The sequence below is a fragment of the Typha angustifolia genome, chromosome 7 (genome assembly GCF_048772165.1).
Source record: "Typha angustifolia cultivar Huaian chromosome 7, ASM4877216v1, whole genome shotgun sequence".
NCBI classification, from domain to species: domain Eukaryota; kingdom Viridiplantae; phylum Streptophyta; class Magnoliopsida; order Poales; family Typhaceae; genus Typha; species Typha angustifolia.
The window spans coordinates 13,716,082-13,735,707 of NC_133245.1; the positions used below are offsets into that span (position 1 = coordinate 13,716,082).

At 38.3% G+C, this 19,626-nt stretch overlaps 3 protein-coding genes and 1 long non-coding RNA gene across 5 annotated transcripts; 2 read left to right on the plus strand and 2 right to left on the minus strand.

Moving 5' to 3' along the window:
* Nucleotides 1–4,554: 4,554 nt before the first annotated feature.
* On the plus strand, nucleotides 4,555–7,033 carry LOC140762583 (cocosin 1-like). Its single transcript, XM_073100457.1, has 4 exons — nucleotides 4,555–4,879; nucleotides 4,972–5,243; nucleotides 5,616–6,080; nucleotides 6,422–7,033. The coding sequence occupies exons 1-4, from the start codon at nucleotides 4,555–4,557 to the stop codon at nucleotides 6,815–6,817; spliced, it is 1,458 nt and encodes a 485-aa protein (XP_072956558.1). The 3' UTR covers nucleotides 6,818–7,033.
* Nucleotides 7,034–7,249: 216 nt separating this feature from the next.
* On the minus strand, nucleotides 7,250–10,299 carry LOC140763380 (uncharacterized). Its single transcript, XM_073101555.1, has 2 exons — nucleotides 10,120–10,299; nucleotides 7,250–7,822 (listed from the first exon to the last, which is right to left on the minus strand). The coding sequence occupies exons 1-2, from the start codon at nucleotides 10,287–10,289 to the stop codon at nucleotides 7,495–7,497; spliced, it is 498 nt and encodes a 165-aa protein (XP_072957656.1). The 5' UTR covers nucleotides 10,290–10,299; the 3' UTR covers nucleotides 7,250–7,494.
* A 3,270-nt stretch (nucleotides 10,300–13,569) lies between these two features.
* Nucleotides 13,570–14,987, plus strand: LOC140763132 (uncharacterized). 2 transcript variants are annotated; one of them, XR_012104804.1, is made up of 3 exons: nucleotides 13,642–13,808; nucleotides 14,110–14,171; nucleotides 14,332–14,987. It is a non-coding gene; the product is annotated as an uncharacterized lncRNA (long non-coding RNA). The 2 variants fall into 2 exon arrangements; XR_012104803.1 differs by having other exon boundaries at nucleotides 13,570–14,171.
* A 362-nt stretch (nucleotides 14,988–15,349) lies between these two features.
* On the minus strand, nucleotides 15,350–17,978 carry LOC140763506 (putative wall-associated receptor kinase-like 16). Its single transcript, XM_073101723.1, has 3 exons — nucleotides 17,066–17,978; nucleotides 16,816–16,983; nucleotides 15,350–16,732 (listed from the first exon to the last, which is right to left on the minus strand). Exons 1-3 carry the CDS (start codon nucleotides 17,976–17,978, stop codon nucleotides 15,567–15,569), a joined length of 2,247 nt encoding a protein of 748 aa, XP_072957824.1. The 3' UTR covers nucleotides 15,350–15,566.
* Between the last annotated feature and the right edge of the window lie 1,648 nt (nucleotides 17,979–19,626).

The following is a 19,626-nucleotide window of genomic DNA, read 5'->3' on the forward strand; positions in this document are numbered from 1 at the left end:
CTTGAAGTGGTTGTCGTTTAAAGAAGGTGATAATTGTGATTACCAATACAAATGTTCAGGATTAATTTGGATGGAACTCCTTAAGCACGAGCTCCTGGTACCAGTCAGCACCATTAAGAAGATCATTGTAGAGATACCCCAAGGACTGAGATAGTGGAGAGATTAGAGTGGGGGCAGCTAGGGGTCTTGGAGGGAATAGAGATCGAGGAGCCCTGCAGTATTCATTTTGCATTCTTTCGCAATAGATCCCTCAGGTTAAGAATAGAAGTCCAAATCTAAGTAGAACAATGCTTGAGCTTGGCTTCCCAAGAGGAAGAGCGAGGGAAGTATTTGGCCATAAGCAGGAGAGGCCAGGTGATGGTTGGGTTAGAGAGAAGCCTCTATGCTAGTTTGAGGACTATACTTTTGTTGACCAAGATCATGCTGGCGAGTATCAAGAACGCCACTCACCTTAAGTCGATCGACACAAGAGATTCCATCGCCTGAGGTAAATAACCTCACCAAAAGTCCCTAATAACGGAGTTAAGCTTGTTTAATAAGGAATTTGGAACATAGTAGCAACCATGAAGAAGACAAGAATAGGGCTAAGCAAAGATTTGAGTAACATAAGATGCGCAGCGTGCAAAAGAAAACGAGGGATTTTTTTAAAAAGAATATCTAACTTGTTCACATTCTAAATCAATTTTTTGTATACAAATTATCAATACAAAGATCTAATTATTCTAGAAGCAAAGCTCCTAAGACGCAAACCATTGGTCGTGTTAGTCCACCACTCTTTTTTTGAAGGGTTCACAATGCAATTGCAATCACCAATGCAGCAAAGAGAAGTGGCTACATAGTAGTTGCTCCTAGTTGTCTTCATGGTATAAGGTCTTCATAGACCCTGGCTCTGAAGACCCAATTAGACTCCGGAGATAGGTCGCTCATGAGGGCAAAACTGAAGAAGCTATGATTAGTTTCTAAAGCCTCCACGCAGGCATTATCACTCAAAAGCCATATCCTGCCAGAGAGACCAACAGAGCTAACCACCTAATGACTCTTGAGAAGGAGAGATGCTATAATTGCCTTGGCCTTTTTCTTACTGTATTTTGTTTCAAAAAGGAAAGCTACAGAGGAACGGGTGCTGTGGAGGAGATTTGTGAGATTGTGAGTTATAGAGGAGTCTCCACAACCAAGATAATTCCAAGCAAAAACTATCACATAATATTTTCTAAATGCAAAAGTCTAACAAATAATTAACGATATTTCTGAGATTTTATATAGGTAAGCGAGTCAGCAGTCGACATACTAAATAAACGAGGGAATCTATATTAAAATAATAATAATTCAAGGAGCTTAAGTGTACCAAACCCAAAAATTAAAACAACAACAAGCGTTAGTCTACTCCAAAGCAAAAGGTTAATGATTCTATGTCATCCACCCAAAGTTGTAAAGTTGGAACTTTTGAGAATCCTAATGTCTCCAAAGTTAACGGAAAGAATTAAAATGCTCTTCATCTATTTCCAGTTTAGGATGTTACTTTTGCAAACTCCTACGAGCCTTGATTACAATAAAATTTGGCATCAATTTCTACTAGCAAAAATACAGACAATGGTGGAATAAAGTTCTTGCGACGATTGCAATATTAATTATATGAGTATATTCAAATATTAACGCTCTTTACTTACGATAAAAAAAATTCCAAGAGAAAGAAGAAGCAATCCATGCAGTCACCCATCCCAGACTATATACAACAAGAGAAGGAAAAAAAAAAAATCAAAGCAAGAAAATGATTACAATTCGAAAACCCCATGAACCCAATAACACTTATAATTACAATATATGTACAATAACTAAACTCCACGAGCAAGCATCTCCTGGTACTCTCCAAAAGACCTCTGCCTTTGGAGCCTCATCTCCTCCCTAAACTTCCTTATAAACATCTCTGCCCTCAAATCCACCTCCCCCATCTCCACCACTGCACTCAAAGAAGGCCCGAAAGATGAACAAGAAGAGGACGAAGAAGAACCATCTTCAAACTGCGGATGAAGCCTATCAATATTTCTTGCACCCTTCTCTAATATTTTCCATCCTTTATCCTCGCAAGGCGACTCCTGCCGCTCGACCTGGGCCGGCTCGGGCTCGTTGTAGAGCTCGTCGACGTACACGGGAGCGAAGCTTCGGTGGCGGTGCAACGCGCGAGTTCTGCGGCGTTTTCGACGTCGGAGTATGGTGTGGAGTTTGAGCTTGAGACTTTTCCACACTCTTTTAGTGGGGAGGGGTTGGTTGCCGAAGCCCAAACAAGACATGAAATGGTGAAGAGAGAGGAGGGACTAAGTGTAAGTTTACGCTAAGGTTTAATTTCTTGGAAGAGTTGGCTGAGGTGAAGTGGGAGAGAGGGGTGATGGGGTTCTTATATTTTGGCAGTGGAAAGGTTGGTGTAGTTTGAAGGCAAGGGATATATAATTTTAATAAGGGATGTTTCTTTTCTCTTTCGGCATATACATCCGGGTAAGACTCACGCTATGTGTTTGACTGTTGGGTGGCATAATAGAAGCCTATATATTAGTCTAATTCAATTAATTAAGGAAGTCCACCATTAATTTCCCTTTTTATTCGCCTACAAAAAAAGTAGGAGGAAGAAGATGTTATCCGATTAATTTGTTGGCATAAGATGCTTGTCCAAGTATTATCTAAAGATATAATAAATTCTCACTCTTTAAATCAAGATGCTAATCTTTATTGGACTATTATTTAGTTATTCCAAGAAGTAATAAAAGTACTTAGCTTGAACTCTTCCAAGTAATAAATATTTCAAGGCAAAGGAAGGAATCACTTAATCGAGTACTTAGCTTGTTATTGACTAGGTATAACTACTAGCTTAAGACTAGCAATATTGCATACGGGGCCCCCCCTAATGCTCTTCTTTTCTCCACAATTCCTTCCCACTTAATTTCCCCCCTCCTCCTTTTTGGATATGAAGATGGACGGCAAGGTTACGCAGCCCCCAACTTGGAGGGCAAAGATTCTTTGGTTGCTTAAAAGATAAGAGAAATTAGAGAATATTCTATATAGATATCCTCTCATACAGCAAAACATTATCCTATTTGGGTCAAGAATGGATCCTTCTAGGTTTCTTCTGACCTTAGACATTTCGGACTTATATAGTGAGGTCAATATATATATATATATATATATATATATATATATATATATATATATATATATGTAAGATTTGATGGTTGGACCACTACCTGGAAGTTTGGGAGCCATTTCCTTGAGATCCAGATATCGTAATCTTAATTAGTTGTTATGTTCTAGTGAGCTCTTCTGAACAACCTTTCATAACCACTTGAGCTAGATCTTGTCGGCAGATCTTTCCATAAAAAGTCAGCACACGTTATTAGGGACTGATCAGAAGGGGGCACGTACAGCAGACTTAGCCTTCAGTTGTCCTACACTCTACGGAGGAATTGACTATAGATTGGGCTCTCTCGCAGGTGTTTGGATGTGGTATAACTATCTTTTTAAATTTGAATAAGATAGCTTAAATTAGTTTTAAAAATAGTGTTAATTATAAATCGGTTTAGTAATATCATGACTGTATTTAATGTGACATAAAAAGTAATAATGTAGGAGATATTTTATGGAATGATGACTAAAATACACTTGATAGTAAATATACGAGAAGAGAAAAGAAAAAGAAAAGGAATGATTGAAATAATAGCGTTACAAGGCAAAATAATAATTAGATTTGATTGGTAAACATAAATTATTAGATGAAAAATAAGATTAGAAAGAGGAATAGAGTTTAAGTAGATTGCTCTAAACTAATTTCAGGGAACTATTATTTGGACAGCACATCAGTATAATGTTCATTAAACTGGTTTAAAGGTATACCTAAACCACATCCAAACAGCGAATAGGTTAGTTTCTGTTATGTGATTGTTCTTAGTTGAACCCTTACATGAGCTTATGTGTCTTAATGCCTTTGTCCATCAGGAAGGATGACCTTTTTAACTCACACTTAGCATGTAAGAAAAGTGTCTCTATCTATACTCTACTAGTAGTAATAGACTAACCCAACTATTGAACCACCTATGTAATCCCTGCCCTTAATATATAACAAATTCCAGGTGCATTGATAAGAAAATATATCACAGTAAGGCCTCCTCTTATATATATATATATATATATATATATATATATATTATATAGATCCAAATCAAACTGAGAGCCATCTAAAATTAGTACAAAAAGTTAAACGATTGAATTGCAAGCCAGGAGTATCCATCCAGCTTTACCTACTTCTCCCTTGTCTAGAGTGTAGCATTCAATACAATCTCAGGAGATTTCCGAAACGTAGCCCATGCATTTTGTTCTCTTCCTCCGAAACCTCGGCACCTACAACCATCCCTCATATGTGGCGGCAAAACTCCGACCTCCATCCATCTATAAACGCCAAATCATCGCAACAACCAATCTTGATTTTTTAAACCTCGTAGTCCTATAAAGTACCACCTCACTCCTCTCTCCCTCTTTACCAATTAGCTAGCTAGAATTAACACTCTAGCCATGGCAATCCCCAACCTTTCTTTCCTCTCCCTCCCCCTTTGCTTCCTCTTCTTCTTCTTTTTCTTCTCTCATGCACAATCACAGACCCAGTTTTCGTACGCAAAACGACGATACGGAGAACAAAGCCGGTGCCGAGTCGAGAGGCTCCATGCCCTCGAGCCGGTGAGACGCCTCGAGTCGGAAGCCGGCGTGACCGAGTACTACGACGAGAGCAACGAGCAGCTCGAGTGCGCCGGGGTGTCGGCGATGCGGCAAACAATCGAGTCCAATGGACTCCTCTTGCCTTCTTACTCCAATGCTCCCCACCTAGTCTACATTCTCCAAGGCTCGTCATAAACTTACATATAGTACGTGCAAATTAGCACAAGGCTTGACGTACGTTATTAGTTAATTATATACATTTATGCTTGAGTGCAGGTAATGGGATTACAAGTGCAGTGATCTCTGGGTGTCCAGAGACATACCAATCCTATCAGGAATCGGAGCAAGGACGTCGATATGGTGAAAGGCAAGGACAGCAAATGTTCCAAGATGAGCACCAAAAGATCTACCGTTTCCGCCAGGGAGATATCCTTGCTCTGCCTGCCGGAGTCGCTCACTGGTTCTACAACGACGGCGAGACGCCGGTCGTCACCTTCACCGTGTTCGATACCAGTAACAGCGCTAACCAGCTCGATCGCACTCATAGGGTATATAACTTATTTGCACTCTACAATTGGATATTTATATATATATACTTGATAGCCCTTATACCACTATATATAAGAAAAAACAGGGGTCAAAAGGACCAATACCTGTATGGTAGGCTCCTAATGATTATAAGAGCAGGAATAAAGTACGACATAAATTATAATTTTTAAACTTGTTTTTAAAGAACATCTATATTTTAGCCTAATTGCCAAATAATAATAAAAATAATAACTCCTAAGTCAAAGCAAAGAATCTAGCTTCTCCATTTCTAGTTATCTATCCAAGAAAAAAAGAAAAAAAATCCTCAAATATTTTAGAGTTGATTATATCAGTTTGAGAACATCTTCTTAATTAATTTCTCCAACTTGCAGCACTTCCTACTGGCGGGGAAGAAGCAAGGCCAGCAATCTTTCTTCAGCTCTCGCGAGTCCAAGGAAACCTCCAGCAACAATAACATATTCAACGGCTTCGACCTCGAGCTATTGGCGGAGGCGCTCGGCGTCAGCAGAGAGACGGCGAGGAAGCTACAGGGCCAGGACGACCAGAGAGGGCACATTGTGAGGGTGGAGAGGGGGCTTCAAGTGCTGAAGCCGCGGAGGACGGAGGAGAGCACCGAGTGGGAGGAGGAGCAGGAGGAGGAGGGAAGAAGGAGAAGAAGAGCCGCAAATGGAATTGATGAAGCTATTTGCTTCATGAAGTTGAGGGAGAACGTCGGTGACCCCATGAAGGCGGATTTGTACACTCCCGGAGGTGGGAGGATTACTGTGCTCAATAGCCAGAAGCTCCCCATACTTCGTTTCATCCAGATGAGTGCTAATAGGGGAGTTCTTAATAGGGTAAGATCTCATGCGTTAATTTATTCGTTCACCCTTGCATATAAATTAAAGGAACAAAAGGAATAGAGAGAAAGATAAAAAAAATGAGGAGGACTATAAAGAAAAATTAATAGTCCTTTTTCTATAGTTACATAGTGAGGGTAATAACCATATAATTTTTAATTTATCTGATATGTTTTAACATAAATTTAACCATCCTAAGTCTACATACTTAGTGTTAATTTTTTTTCCCTACTCCTGAAAATTAAAAAATAAAAGAATATTTTTAGAGAAGTGAAAACTTAATGGCTTTCTCAATATTATCCAATTGGAAAAAAATAAATCGCTATCTTTCTTTGCAGAATGCAATCCTTGCACCGCACTGGAACATCAACTCCCACGCGGTGGTGTTCGTGATAAGTGGCCGCGCCCGCCTCCAGATCGTGGGCAACCAAGGCAGCACCGCCTTCGACGGCGAGCTCCGGCAGGGCCAGCTCATGGTCGTGCCGCAGAACTTCGCGGTGATCGCGCAGGCGAGGAGCGAGGGCTTCTCGTGGATTTCTATCCAGACCATCGACAACGCCATGAACAACGCGATCGTGGGGAAAACGTCGGCGTTCCGGGGGATGCCGGCCGACGTGCTCGCCAACTCTTTCGGGATCTCGAGGGAGGAGGCCATGAGGTTGAAGTTTAGCAGAGGGCAGGAGATGGCGATCTTTTCTCCGAAGTCTAAGGCGATTGGATATGGCGATATGTGAATGTGATCGATGATCGAGTTACGTATGAAGTGCTGGTAGAGAACCAGTCGCATGGTTTTATGCTGGCCTTAGCTAGCTAGGGAGTGTGATAATAATGCCTCTAGTACTTAGTCCTTGTGGAGAGGTTTAGTATGGCTTTTTTATGTTTCCGAGAAATAAATGCACTCCCACTTCTCCACATGTTTTGTATGGTTTTAAGTTATTTATGTTTCTTGTTCTTTTTCCTCTTTCTGTGATTTCTATTGTTTTGCAATTAGTTTGATTCTCTCTTTCTTCTCTTCAAACAGCAAATTGAATGTTTAGTAATATATATAATTTAGATAGTCGGGTTTTACCCACCAATGACACATTGGGATTGATATATAATAGAGCACTATGTGCATATAATTTAAACTAATTGTTGATCTGCCAAATAATATTAATAATAATATAGATATGAAGCATAATGCCACTTAACTTTAGATAAAAAGGTGGAAGTAATCACCCTGTTTACATTACTAGAAACCAGAAGGTTCACATCTTTCTCAGTAAAGCAGTGATATTGAGGCAGTACAAAGCATCACACAGAAGCTACAGTAACACCAAAAGAACTACCCGCAATGATTGGTAAAACGGAAAAAAAAGAGGGGGGAAACAAGAAACCACCAGTGGCAGGGAGAACTAAATGGCTTTAAGGCCTAAGTACATGCTCGGTTTGCCTGCTCGAAACGCTCTGCTTGCGAAGCAGCATCCTCTTCTGATAAAAGGGCCTCTAATAGGAGAGTCTTGACCTCCCAAGCATTGTAAGGGAAGTCTGTTCTCGCGTAGGCATTGAGGAGTGCTGCGCTTGCCTGCTTAACTAATTTGGCAAAGCCGCTGCCACCAACGTCATCGTTTCTCTGTGTTGCTTCCAGTAAGGTCAAGCCTGGTTCATACCTTTCCAAAACCCTTGACCCAAAGACTTTTGCAATAGCTGCTTCTTGTGGGACAATGTTAGGCCAGGACTCTCTTCCACTGCTCCAGTATCTAGATGAGTTCAAAAGGAAACATATTTTCAGTAGAACATATTAACATCCCAAATATGAATTTAACGATCTAGATGAGTGACGTTCACATATTGCTAATTTGCTGTAAATTTGTTGTCCAAAATTAGGGCAGTTGTACCATTTATTTTAGAGTGAAGGAGGGGAAACAACAAACTATATCCTTCAGTACAACAATATCCCTAACGTGCTTAAACAATGAATATTATCTTCTTCCCAATCTTGTTCACTATTTTATTTCTTGATAAACCTTGCTCACATAGATTACACATCCCTTTTGATAGTTATTTGGATTGTGATCTTGATCTACCTGGTCATGAAAAAATGTGCAATCCTCTGAAAGATCTTGATTTCTTAATCAAGCTATTGAAGCTAAGCAGCTAACTTGCTTTAGACTCAGATTTCACATCACAGACTATTCATATCTAAAGAATGAGCAGAATGCAAAGCATATACTTGGTTGAGTAACACTTGAAGAAAGAACAATGCCTATCTTACCAAGTTGATCATGGCAACAAACCCCAGCATCTTACATCATAAAGCTTAAAATGTTTAAGTCCAACAAGTAAGGCTATGATAATAATCATAAAATTAGAAATTAGCAACGGTTGGTGTAATGAGGGTAAACAAAAAATTTCTCAATCATACTTATATTCTACTTCTACTAGGGTAAACAAAAAATTTCTCAATCATACTTATATTCTACTTCTACTATAGAGCTATTGCAGAGGAAATACTTCATATGCAAGTCATGAAAGCGAAATTCGTGTAGAATCTTATCTACACCTTATTAAAATGTTATGAATTTGCTAAGTAAGTTGACTAATTGACACTGAAATCATGGTTAATATAATCATGAAGAACCACATAAGCAGGTTCATACCTCTATATAGTCCCATCAAATTGACCTGCAACTTCATTTTTCACAAGGTTCGTATTTTTTCTGCTTGATCATCTAAAGCAAACTATTCACATATTCCAGACAAACTTTACAAGATTTTTATTGATATGAGTGATGAGCCTCATTGCAAAAGTAAACTTCTCCAATCATTTGTAATTATAGCTTTTCTTCAAGCCTTGATTTTTCTTAGGCCATCAATTAGGCACAAATTTCAAGAAGACTGGCGGTAAGTGAGCAGCTTCAAAAAGTTTAGTAGTTCTTTAGCAGAACCTAAATATGAGGGAAAGGGCTAAAATAAAGGATGAGGAAAATAGATAAGAGTGATCAATCTTTCATGCAGTACATCAGGTTTCTTGGCAAAATGCCATGTATGACAGCTCAAGGCTCAAGCAGTTGATTTCATGAGACCAACATCTAGCCAATGACAAGCTCTTAGTATTTGTAAGTTAAATTGCATTATTTATAACCTACAAGACAACTTTCCTCCTATATTGCTACTTAAGATGAGGAAAAGATTATTGCTGTATAATTACAAGACTTGGAATAATAGCTTGCATATAGAACATGCTATTTTTTGAAAAGACAAAGCACTAGGATGCCACGACAGATGATTTTTCCTTACAAAGGAACTCTATCAACAAGAACAATTCACCGGGAAAAAGAATTCCAGGAATAGATAGGGAGGTAAGCAAACAAATCCTACAAAAGTGATCTTCTTTCATCTAGTGCAGACAAATGGTATTACTACAATAGTTTGTAGATCATTCTTGCTCATCCATCTGACTGAAATTTTGCCAAGGAAATCATGATATTAAGTATATGCAGAGTAACTAAGAAGATGCGCATGCCTGATAATGACCAGACACCAGTAACAAGAAGCAACATATGCACGAGCAAACATAACTGTCTACAAAGCCCCCTAACATAAGTACCTTATGCATATAATGATAAAATTCAAAATTTTCTTCTTCTCCCCCAAACTACTAGGCAATAGTATGGCATTCATCTCTCCTTTCCCTAACACCCTTGCCAATGGTGGCCCGGCAAGAAACTTTTCATGTTCATGCAAATGATTCCTATAACAAATTATCCTCGGTCCAGCTTATAATCAACTGACCATTAATCTTGCTAATTTCCTTGAATTCAAAGTTCGCAATGTACCAGAAAAGAACATCTACACAGCAAAAGGATATAAAATAGAGTACGTGTGACAAAGATTGTCCTATTCGATCAATGCAGCCACAATTTCTCACCACACTACAGCAGAAAAGGACACATAAACACATCGAAAATATTAAAAAAAGAAAAGAAAACCCATCAAAGATTTCGAACATTATTCGAGAAATTAAGGGAGGATGATGGTAAAGACCGGATCTTACTGCGGAGTGCATCTTCCATAGGTTCTGGTGTAGAGATATCCCGGCCATCCCATCCCAGGTTTTGGCGAATGGACTCCTCTCTTCTCCTCCTCCTCCTCACCTCTACTAGCCCCTGCTTCTCCACCCAACATTACAAGGTAGTACACCAAACACAGCACCACAAAACCCATCTCTCTCCTCTCCCTCCCTCCCTCCCTCTCTCTCTCTCTCTCAAATGGGAGTGAAGGCTCTTTGTCCTCACCAAGAAACCCATTTGAAATCCTTACTGTTCCCCTTTCTAGGATTAGCTGCAACTTCAGTTGTAGTACTTTACTACAACTCAATAATTTGGGCTGGGAACCCGACAGGTTTTTTTTCATCGGAACAAGTACTTGAAGTCTGGGCTGCGGAGGATCTTATGCTTGTTTCCTGGAGCAAATTGACGAGAAAGCCCCTCCTCACTACCGGAACGGATGGCTCCTGGATCGAATTGGACGGTCAGGATCGAGTCCCTACGGTTTGATGGGTAATTTACATTGTAGATCAATTAGTACGGGAATTACTTGCATTTAATGCTTTCACTTCGTTTGGATGGTAGCAAATAAATAATCCCAAATCTCGTATAGAATGCGTGAGAACAACAAAGGAGAGGTATAAATGAGGGTGTGGCTAAGCACGTGACTACTGACCACAAAAATTCAAGGCCAGGCCACCAAAACTTTAATATTATACATAGAATAATAAAGGGTTTGTTTTCTTATCTTTTCTATGGATGTCCCATGGACATAAGGTTTTCATCACAGATAGAAGCTACATTCCAAAGGCCAGGTGGATCAATCTTGAATGGCTAGACTCATACAACATATCTTCGTAATTGGTTGTCTTAACAATAGACTCTGGATTACTAAAGAGCCATTTAATGGAGGAGCCTACCTGTGAGGACTTATCTTAATCCTTGAAGAAGAGAAAGGTCTTTAGTAGTGACCGTATTATCGCGACCTTGTCTAGGAAATTAACTTTGGCGAGGCAAGATCCGTTAGGGAATGCACACCAAGGCGAATGAAAATTCTACTCTTTTTTTTGGGTCTAAATTACTCAATTTTATTTTGTTGAATAATATCATAAAATGCAGACCAATCACATAATATTGCAACTCCGAATATAATATGGTTAACCTTAGTTCTTGAAAACCTAAGCATAATCGGAGCTAACACTCTCGAAGCCAAACCAAATATTTGAGTCACTTGGATATTCTATCATCGATCCTTTCCTTCGAGCCCTCGCTATGTAGCCTCATTTCTCTACTTTTTTTTATCAAACCCTCCTCCCATGCTCTAACACTAGTCTAACTCTTGGCTAGAATCTGCTTGGTGAGTTGGTGGTGAGGGATGGCTCTCCTTCCTCCTCTTATTTAAGATCTCTAGGCAGATAAAGAGATTTTTTGGCCCCTATCCCATGGTTGCCTTCTTGATGAAGGTAAACCTTATTTTAGTGAGTGTGAAAGGGTTCTTTATAGCCCCGTTTACTTCTAGAATAAGCTAAATTCTAGAATAATTATTCTTCTTTGTTATTTTTAAAATGAGGATTTTATTCCAGTGTTCACTTGTATTTTAGAATAAGTATGTAATAGATATTTTTAATATAAAATAAAGTAAAAGAAAAGATAAAAAAACATATATTTTATTTTTTATAAAATTATCTTAAATACTCGTTAATTTGATATAAAGTCGATTAATAGGATAGATATCAAGTATAAATTAGTAATTAAATTACTGTATGATATAAGATGTAATTTTAATAAATAATATTATATTTTAGAATGGAGTTATTATGATATTTAACTGTTACTCTAAAATAAAGAGTTATATTTTAGAGTAAGAAATAAGTTGTTTATGAAGTGATGGAGTTATAGGTTTTGAATTTGAGAATTTTTATCATTTGCTCTTACTTTTTTTGTTCTCTTGGCGCAATTGATGACCACTTAGCATGTATTTATTTTTAGTTTTCTCTCCTTTCTATCTAGCAGTATCTTAGGTGTCAGTGCTCCAAATATATGTCAATGTCGACATTATGGTTGACAATTGCTTCTCTATAACGATTATGTGTTGATCTTCGTTAGCCCCTTATGCAGACTTTCTTAGTTGTGTTTCTTATGTATCTTTTATGTGCCCAATTATCTTGTTATACTTTTTTTAATAAAATTAATATTTACTCCCCTTTTTATTTTTTGATGTGTTAAGCTTTATAAAACTTTAAAATTGAATAAAAGAGGCTAAGATCTGGTTAAGGTTATATGCCATGAATTATACCTGCCAATTAAAATATTAAATCTTTTCTTCTGTTCAAAGATATGAAAAAGAATCAGGTCGATAAGTTATCTAACCCTGAATCTGGCATTATATATCTCACCATTTACTAGTTATTAAACAATTATCTTGTGTTATAAGTAAATGAATCAGACATGACTTGGATCTGACAAGATTCACATCTATACCTCTTATATATATATATATATATATATATATGAACACCTTATCAGGTATGGATGTGAATCATGTCAGATCCAAGTAGTATCTGATTCATTTACTTATAACACAAGATAATTGCTTAACAAATGATGTGATAATGCCAGATTTCTAACCCTTTTCCTCCTGTATGTCGTAAGGTACAGTAATCAAGGCCATACATATGTATTATATATAAACAAATACATAAGTGCACATCATTTTCCACAAGCTTAACAGATTATGATTTCTTCTATAGCTTATCAATTTTTTAAGGATTTAATTCAACTAATCTCCATCTGAATAAGCTAACAAAATTTTACCATTTAATTCTAGTCAAGTGTTTGCCGTGTCTGCAATATGTTGAACTAATGAGCACATAATGAGCTCAATCATTATACATAAAAGACACCACCCTTGCTATTTTCCAGCTGATCAGGACTTGCTACTGAAGTAATTGCTCTGGCCTTGAGCTACTTGTGTGTTAATTATTTGAGATAGTATCTTTGTCAGGTGAGATAAGTGTCTGTTATGTACTTCATCGCCTGAAGTAATTCAATCTAGTCCTTGTTCAATTAGTAAAAAATCCCTCAGGGATGATGTGCTTAGAAACTATGTATTAAGTATAAACTATCGTTGTTGGGTGTTGATAAAATTTTCGGTGCAACAGAGTTATCTCCTACCGATAAGGATTTGTTTCTCTGACTCAATCCACAACAATAGAATATATCATTTACAAATTGTACAGCTATATACAGATAAGTTTTCATACTTTTAGTCATAGTTGATGTAAGCTATGATGCTAAGATTTCTCAAAACAGATCTTAAATGGAGGGTTTCTACGTTTTGAGTTAATCTCCAAGTAATTTTGCTCTTTAATTAATAGGACTTCTGCTTTCTGTTGAAAGAAAAAAAAAATGTTCTAGTAGTTGAGTGTGAAAATAGTTTTGGTATCTTTAATATTTTTTGTTAAAGATTAGAATACTAGTTGACTTGACTTTAATGTTCTATAATCTATACAAATAATGAGGTAGAGAACATTTCTCCTACCCTTGTTCAAACTTTCCTAGCATATAATTTTTCCCTTAGCCTCCATCTCTTCAAGCTGGATAATTGCCCTTCTTTTTGCTTCCATGGTTTTTAATCAAGGATCTCTTAGTTCTTCTCTGTTCAGGCTTCAGCATATCTCACTGTTACACACTTTTGGTAGGTTTCCTGATCCTCTTGTACTATTCTTTGTGAACAAGGTAAGATTCTTCTCTGTTCCTTTGTGCCTGAAAGGTGCAGTATCTTTTTGTTTTGGCAAAGTAAATAGAAGAGAATTTTTTACACAAGTTTTCTTTCTGGCATAAAGTACTAAATCACTCCCTATGGCTTGAATGTATCAGTAATACAAATGGTTCAATCTACAGTCTCTGTCTCATTAGATTCTACCTCCTGTTACATTTAAAATAATCAGTATGCTTTTCTTTGATCAAGATAATTCTAGAATTTGTTGTTTCCACAGGGGAAGGCAAGATGGTTCGAAAGAAGGTATCAGCTTCAGAAGGATAGCACACCCTATTCTAGGTACTCAGTTGTAACTCTCACTCTGCACTCTTAATTTGCCCAACAAATCTTATTTTCATTGTGGACAATTATAATTGTGATGTTCACAAGTAATAATAATCGTGGGAACTAATCTTTCTTTTTTCCTTCTAAATCTGTTTACTTTTTGCGAGGACCGCAGGCTTTAATTTCTCCGTTAAATTTACATTTGTGAAGTAAAAAAAAATTATTCTCTTCCTTGAAAGATGCTACCAGTTCAGCAGGGGATTTACGTCGGTCACAACAGCCGCTACCGTAGCTTCCACCGGCGCAGCCAAAAACAAGCCGGCGGTGGTGTATCAGTTAACAATATGCGGATGTTTGCGCTGACCATCGTCATGGGACTCACTCATTTAATAACTCTCCTTCCTGCAGGACAACCCAATGCTAAAATGACATTCATTTTTACTACGGTCCTAGCATTTGTGGCTTCCTATACATCAATCACTATGCCCAATAAGACCACAAGAAAGATATCAGCTCACATCAGTATGCTCTTAGCTGCAACAGCCTTGGCTCTGTTCATGTCCCTCTACACGGCTGATAACTTCAAATGGGTGCTTTATCTGATGGTTTTCATGATGATACCTGTATGCTTGGGTGAATATATGACGTGTTTGATGGTTTGGATTCATGAGAGGATCAAAAGCAGAGCTGCAAATTGGCCCATGTACCCTTTCAAATCCCCAGATGTTGCTGACTTGGAGGCAGGCCAAATATAAGAACATGTGTATTGTATACTTACATAAGAATGTGTACATACCATAGACTCAATAGAATAAATATGTTAATCCCTAATTCATCTACATTTGGGAAGCTGCTGTAAAATAGTTAGATTCTGTCTCTGTTTTAATGTACAAACACATGGTTATATTTGTATATATTTGATATTTGGAAATGTTTTGCCCATTCATAACCATCATAGCAGAAAATTGCAGTCCACTAGAAGTTATCTTCAAGCTAATCAAGCTCATTGAAAAATAAGTTCTCAGTGCATACGTGGACACAATTTTAGACAGTTTATTGTCTCTTAAGTACAAGAATTGAGATAAATCTGGCCCACAATTTTCTGGAGTTTAATTGTGATTGTGCTCGAGGCATATGCTTCTAAAAAATTTATGTTAGATAGTCTCATACTTTACATTTCTTTTTACATTTATTTTAGAATATTCAACATAATTCTTCTATCAACTGGTGACATATGGTACTTGATACAAAGAAGCTTTAATGTTCCTGGTGAACCACATAAAGCAAATTTAACAATGAAATGATGATACCATAAACATTGCTTTAAATAGTTCAATAGGAATTTAACTAAGTGCTTGGAATAGTCTAACACCAACCGTGGGTTATGTAAGGTTATATATGCTGATCATTCTATCTTCCAGATTGTATATTATGCACAGCTTCCTTCTCTAAGTTGTAATGGCCAGTGGTTACATTCTCCGGATAATTAGATGATTCCCCAAGCAAGCTTTCCACTTCCGCAGGATTATGTTGTGCCCAAGGATGTTGCTTGAGCTTTCTTAGCTTATCAAGCTCCTCTGCTACTTCCTTCATTGTTGGCCTTTCTTCTCCACTGATACTTAAGCATGCCTTTGCTAGATTGGCGAATTCTTTAATTAACTCCATGTCTTCTGCAGTTATAATTTGATCGTCTAGAAGTTCATGGAGCCGATCCGCCTTCATGGCGGATATGAAATTTGATGAGAGACTTCTCTCTTCCTCCGGTGCTGCAAAACTAAATGCTTTCTTGCCGGTGAGGAGTTCCAAGAGAACCACACCAAAGCTATAGACATCACTTTTATCTGTTAACACACTTGTTTGTAGGTACTCGGGGTCTAGATAACCACAAGTCCCTTGAACCATTGTGACGAACTGAGTTTCATCCATCGGAGCTAGCATCGAGGCTCCAAAATCCGACACCTTTGTCTTGTAATTCTCATCCAAGAGAATGTTAGAGGTTTTGACATCTCCATGAATTATCGGTGGCGACGCTGATAGATGTAAGTAAGAGAGCGCTTCTGCAGACTCTTGAGCAATTCTTAGACGAGTTTTCAACGAAACATGGGAGGTGTTGTCATGAATAAGCTGAAACAGAGTACCATTAGGGACAAACTCATAGACCAACATGGGGACTTCCACCTCCAAGCAACAACCGAGGAGCTTGACCACATTCTTGTGGTTGATCTGGGAGAGAATTAGCATCTCCTTGACGAATTCCTTCGTTTGGCTATCGTTGATTACTTTCGATCTTTTTATGGCTACTATACTGTTGTCTTTGAGAGTGCCCTTGTAGACAGTGCCATAACCTCCGCGTCCAAGAATAGTGTCATCGGCAAACTTGTTGGTTGCCTCTTCTAGCTCTTCTTTCGTAAATATCTTAAATGCCAAGCGTTGCTTCGACCTAATCTCTTCGTATAACAGCCACCCGCCGTGCTGTCTAAAATATTCCTCCTTGACCTGTTCTAGCTTTCTTCTTTCTCTTACAACGTATAAGCAGAAGACAAGAAGAACCGGAACAACAATACCGACACTAATGGCTGCATATAGACCGAATCCAATTGTAAGATTAAAACGAATATATGCAAGTCTTGATGTGGATAGCACTAGATGGAGGGTATACCTACAACTACTGGCACTGCCAGTGAACTTTTTTGCTTGGGATAACATTTCCCATTGAGAGAAGGATCGCCGTATTCCCCTGGTGGGCATGAACATGAGAAATTTCCCGGTGTATTGTTGCAAATTCCAGAGCATGGGTAGTTATCCTTATCGGCACACTCATCTATATCTGCAATAATAAAGAATGATTAAGATCACCAATTTAATTACCTAATCGTAAAAGGAGAGAGAAGAGATAAAAGAAAGAGAACCTTGGCATCCTCCTTGTAGATAAGGATTCCCTCGATACCCCTCGGAACAATTGCAAAGATAACCAGGGCCATTGATTGAGTTGATGCATCTACTGTTCTCACTTAGGCATGCATAGGAGGTCATGTTGAGCTTGGCTATCTCGCATGTTTCAGTCCCAATAGCCCAATCCACTACCACTGGTACATGTTTGTCATGCAACTCGGGTGTGGTAATGTACGAGCTCTTGAATTCGAACCCAGCGGCCTCTGCGAGAACCGCGTAGCTACAGGGGCTAAAGTTCCACACGTTCGAACTGTTCCAATTCTTATCGAACATGACCCTGTAGTAGCTGATCCCCTTCGGGATGGCGGTCTGGCAACAGCCGATGCCGGCGCACGATCCGTTCACGAGGCTCTGGGGGGTGTTACACATCGACACGCATCCGCTGTCGTAGCTGTTCACCTCAGTGGTGTTCCCGATGTACACTAGCGTCTCGCACCCGACCGCCGTGAACTTGTTGAGCGTGTCGGAGAACCGGTACGGCGTCATGCTCAGGTTCCAGCTCCAGTGGGTGTAAGAGGTGGTGGAGTTCTCCTTGATGTAGCATTGCCAGGATATCTGGTTGTTTAGGCGAGCTTGGCCTGCGGAAAGCGAGATGTTGAGCACCTCTATGTTGTGGACGATGGGACTGTGGGTTGTTTGGTTGCAGGTGACCTCGAAGCCTTCCATGAAGCACCCATTTCCGATGCCAAAGGGATATGGGATTTGAACGTCGCCGCACGTATCTTGGCAGCCCGGAAGTGCGACGGCGCCAGCGGAAGCTGCCCCACGAGACAACAGCAGGAAGTGGAGCAGAAACAAGATCACATATAGGATGTGCCTCGATAATTTCTTAATCGTATTTCTACTTGTGTTAGGAGGCTCCATGATCATGGCTACCCTCTAGAGGTGGAAGAAGAAAAGGAATACCATCACAACAATATAATATACCAATTAGTTGGGTTTCATCTAAGACTACTTCGAAGCTCATACAAATTTCGTAAACTGCTTTTGTCGACTTCCGGCCTAATCTAGAAACGAGACTTAATGTAAGTTGACGAGAATATTTTTGTTTTTTTTTTAATTTTTTTATTAAAGAGTTGACGAGATCAACTTTGAGCACTTGGAGTACTCGGCAGCCATTGGTTGGTTTTTAGTTGTTGCCGTCCCTGGATTTGATTTCTATTCGTTACGTTTCTCTAATACGAATGAATTCTTTCGTAGGAATAGTTCCTATAGGAGGGTAAATTACACAATGTTTTTTGGTTCATCTGGAATCATTCTTGGCTTGACAGCTTAAGCTTGACTTGACTAATAAGATTGGTTTAACTTAGACTTAATAAAAATAGGCTTAAATTTGACTCAAAGAAATAGACTTAATTTAGGGTCGAACTCAGGCTTTGATTAGACTCAACTAGTTTACATCCCTAGAATTGTCATTCTTCTATCAAATGTACTCATAGTATCTTATTCTCTAAGTTTAAAAATTCCAATCATCTCAAAAACATAAATATAAGAATCAATTTTATTTATGATATTATTAATGATAATCTATATAACATTTTGTTAAATTTAAATGAAAAGGTGATTTCATATTAAGTATTAATCGCATGAGAGCAAAGAGATACAAATAAAAGTTTAAGGGGCAGATTAATTTTACATATAATCACATGGAAGTAATTTGATATTTATGGCTTTTTATATTTGTGCTAAGTTACACCAACACACCAGCTTTGGCATGATATCTCAAAGTTATAAGAGAAAAATATTAAAAGAAGAAGAAAAGAAAAGAAAAGAATTTAACAAGAAAAAAAGGTGTCATAGTATAAGTTTAGGGAAGAAGATGAGATAATTACCATACAAATAGGAGCAAAAAATAAACATATAACATTCGTATGTCAAATTGATGGGAAAAGTAAACATAAACTAATAAAGATGTAATTTTGAGCATTCGAGTAGTTTGGGAGTTCTCACCGCCACATTAACAAAAATGATAGTAGTCAAGGGGTAGACGTAATTGAGCGTTGACCTATTGACATTTGTTGAAATTGACTGTCCAACGTTAGAATAATAAATGTTTCAGCTTTTGACATATTGGCATTGACTCGACCAAAGACGTGTTCTCATTTCTCTCCAATTAATTGTTTTGAATCTCCCAACGGTGGAATAACTAGATTGAGATGTTCGCATCATGTGCAAGAAATAATACTTTGGAGGCGAGAATGGAGTTGAGCACGTAATATGACAAAGCTTATATGGCTATCAATATTTAGTTGATGCATAAATATTGATAGCTATATAGAGGAAAAGTAAACAATATTTATTTTTACTAATGCTATTGCTAGGCAGAATTTGTTAAAGCTTAGCTCAAATTCAGATTTTAGCAGTTTGCTGGTTTGCTATATCAGTGCGATCGAATAGATCCTGGGAGTATTCAAACGCAGTTTTTAGACAGAGGCCATTGGTGCAATACGTTCCAATGGCTCAGCCGCGTTTGAACATGAATCTGAACCCGAGAGTAAACTTGATGCAAGCGTTCAAA

What these genes read in the sequence shown, in the direction of transcription:
- LOC140762583 (XM_073100457.1), top strand. Translation starts at nt 4,555, where the DNA reads ATGGCAATCCCCAACCTTTCTTTCCTCTCCCTCCCCCTTTGCTTCCTC. An exon ending in AGCTCGATCGCACTCATAGG is followed by an intron (nt 5,244 to 5,615) that starts GTATATAACTTA and finishes TCCAACTTGCAG; the next exon opens with CACTTCCTACTGGCGGGGAA. An exon ending in ATAGGGGAGTTCTTAATAGG is followed by an intron (nt 6,081 to 6,421) that starts GTAAGATCTCAT and finishes CTTTCTTTGCAG; the next exon opens with AATGCAATCCTTGCACCGCA.
- LOC140763380 (XM_073101555.1), bottom strand. Translation starts at nt 10,289, where the DNA reads ATGGGTTTTGTGGTGCTGTGTTTGGTGTACTACCTTGTAATGTTGGGT. An exon ending in TATGGAAGATGCACTCCGCA is followed by an intron (nt 7,823 to 10,119) that starts GTAAGATCCGGT and finishes GAACTCATCTAG; the next exon opens with ATACTGGAGCAGTGGAAGAG.
- LOC140763506 (XM_073101723.1), bottom strand. Translation starts at nt 17,978, where the DNA reads ATGATCATGGAGCCTCCTAACACAAGTAGAAATACGATTAAGAAATTA. An exon ending in TCTACAAGGAGGATGCCAAG is followed by an intron (nt 16,984 to 17,065) that starts GTTCTCTTTCTT and finishes TTATTATTGCAG; the next exon opens with ATATAGATGAGTGTGCCGAT. An exon ending in GGCAGTGCCAGTAGTTGTAG is followed by an intron (nt 16,733 to 16,815) that starts GTATACCCTCCA and finishes GTCTATATGCAG; the next exon opens with CCATTAGTGTCGGTATTGTT.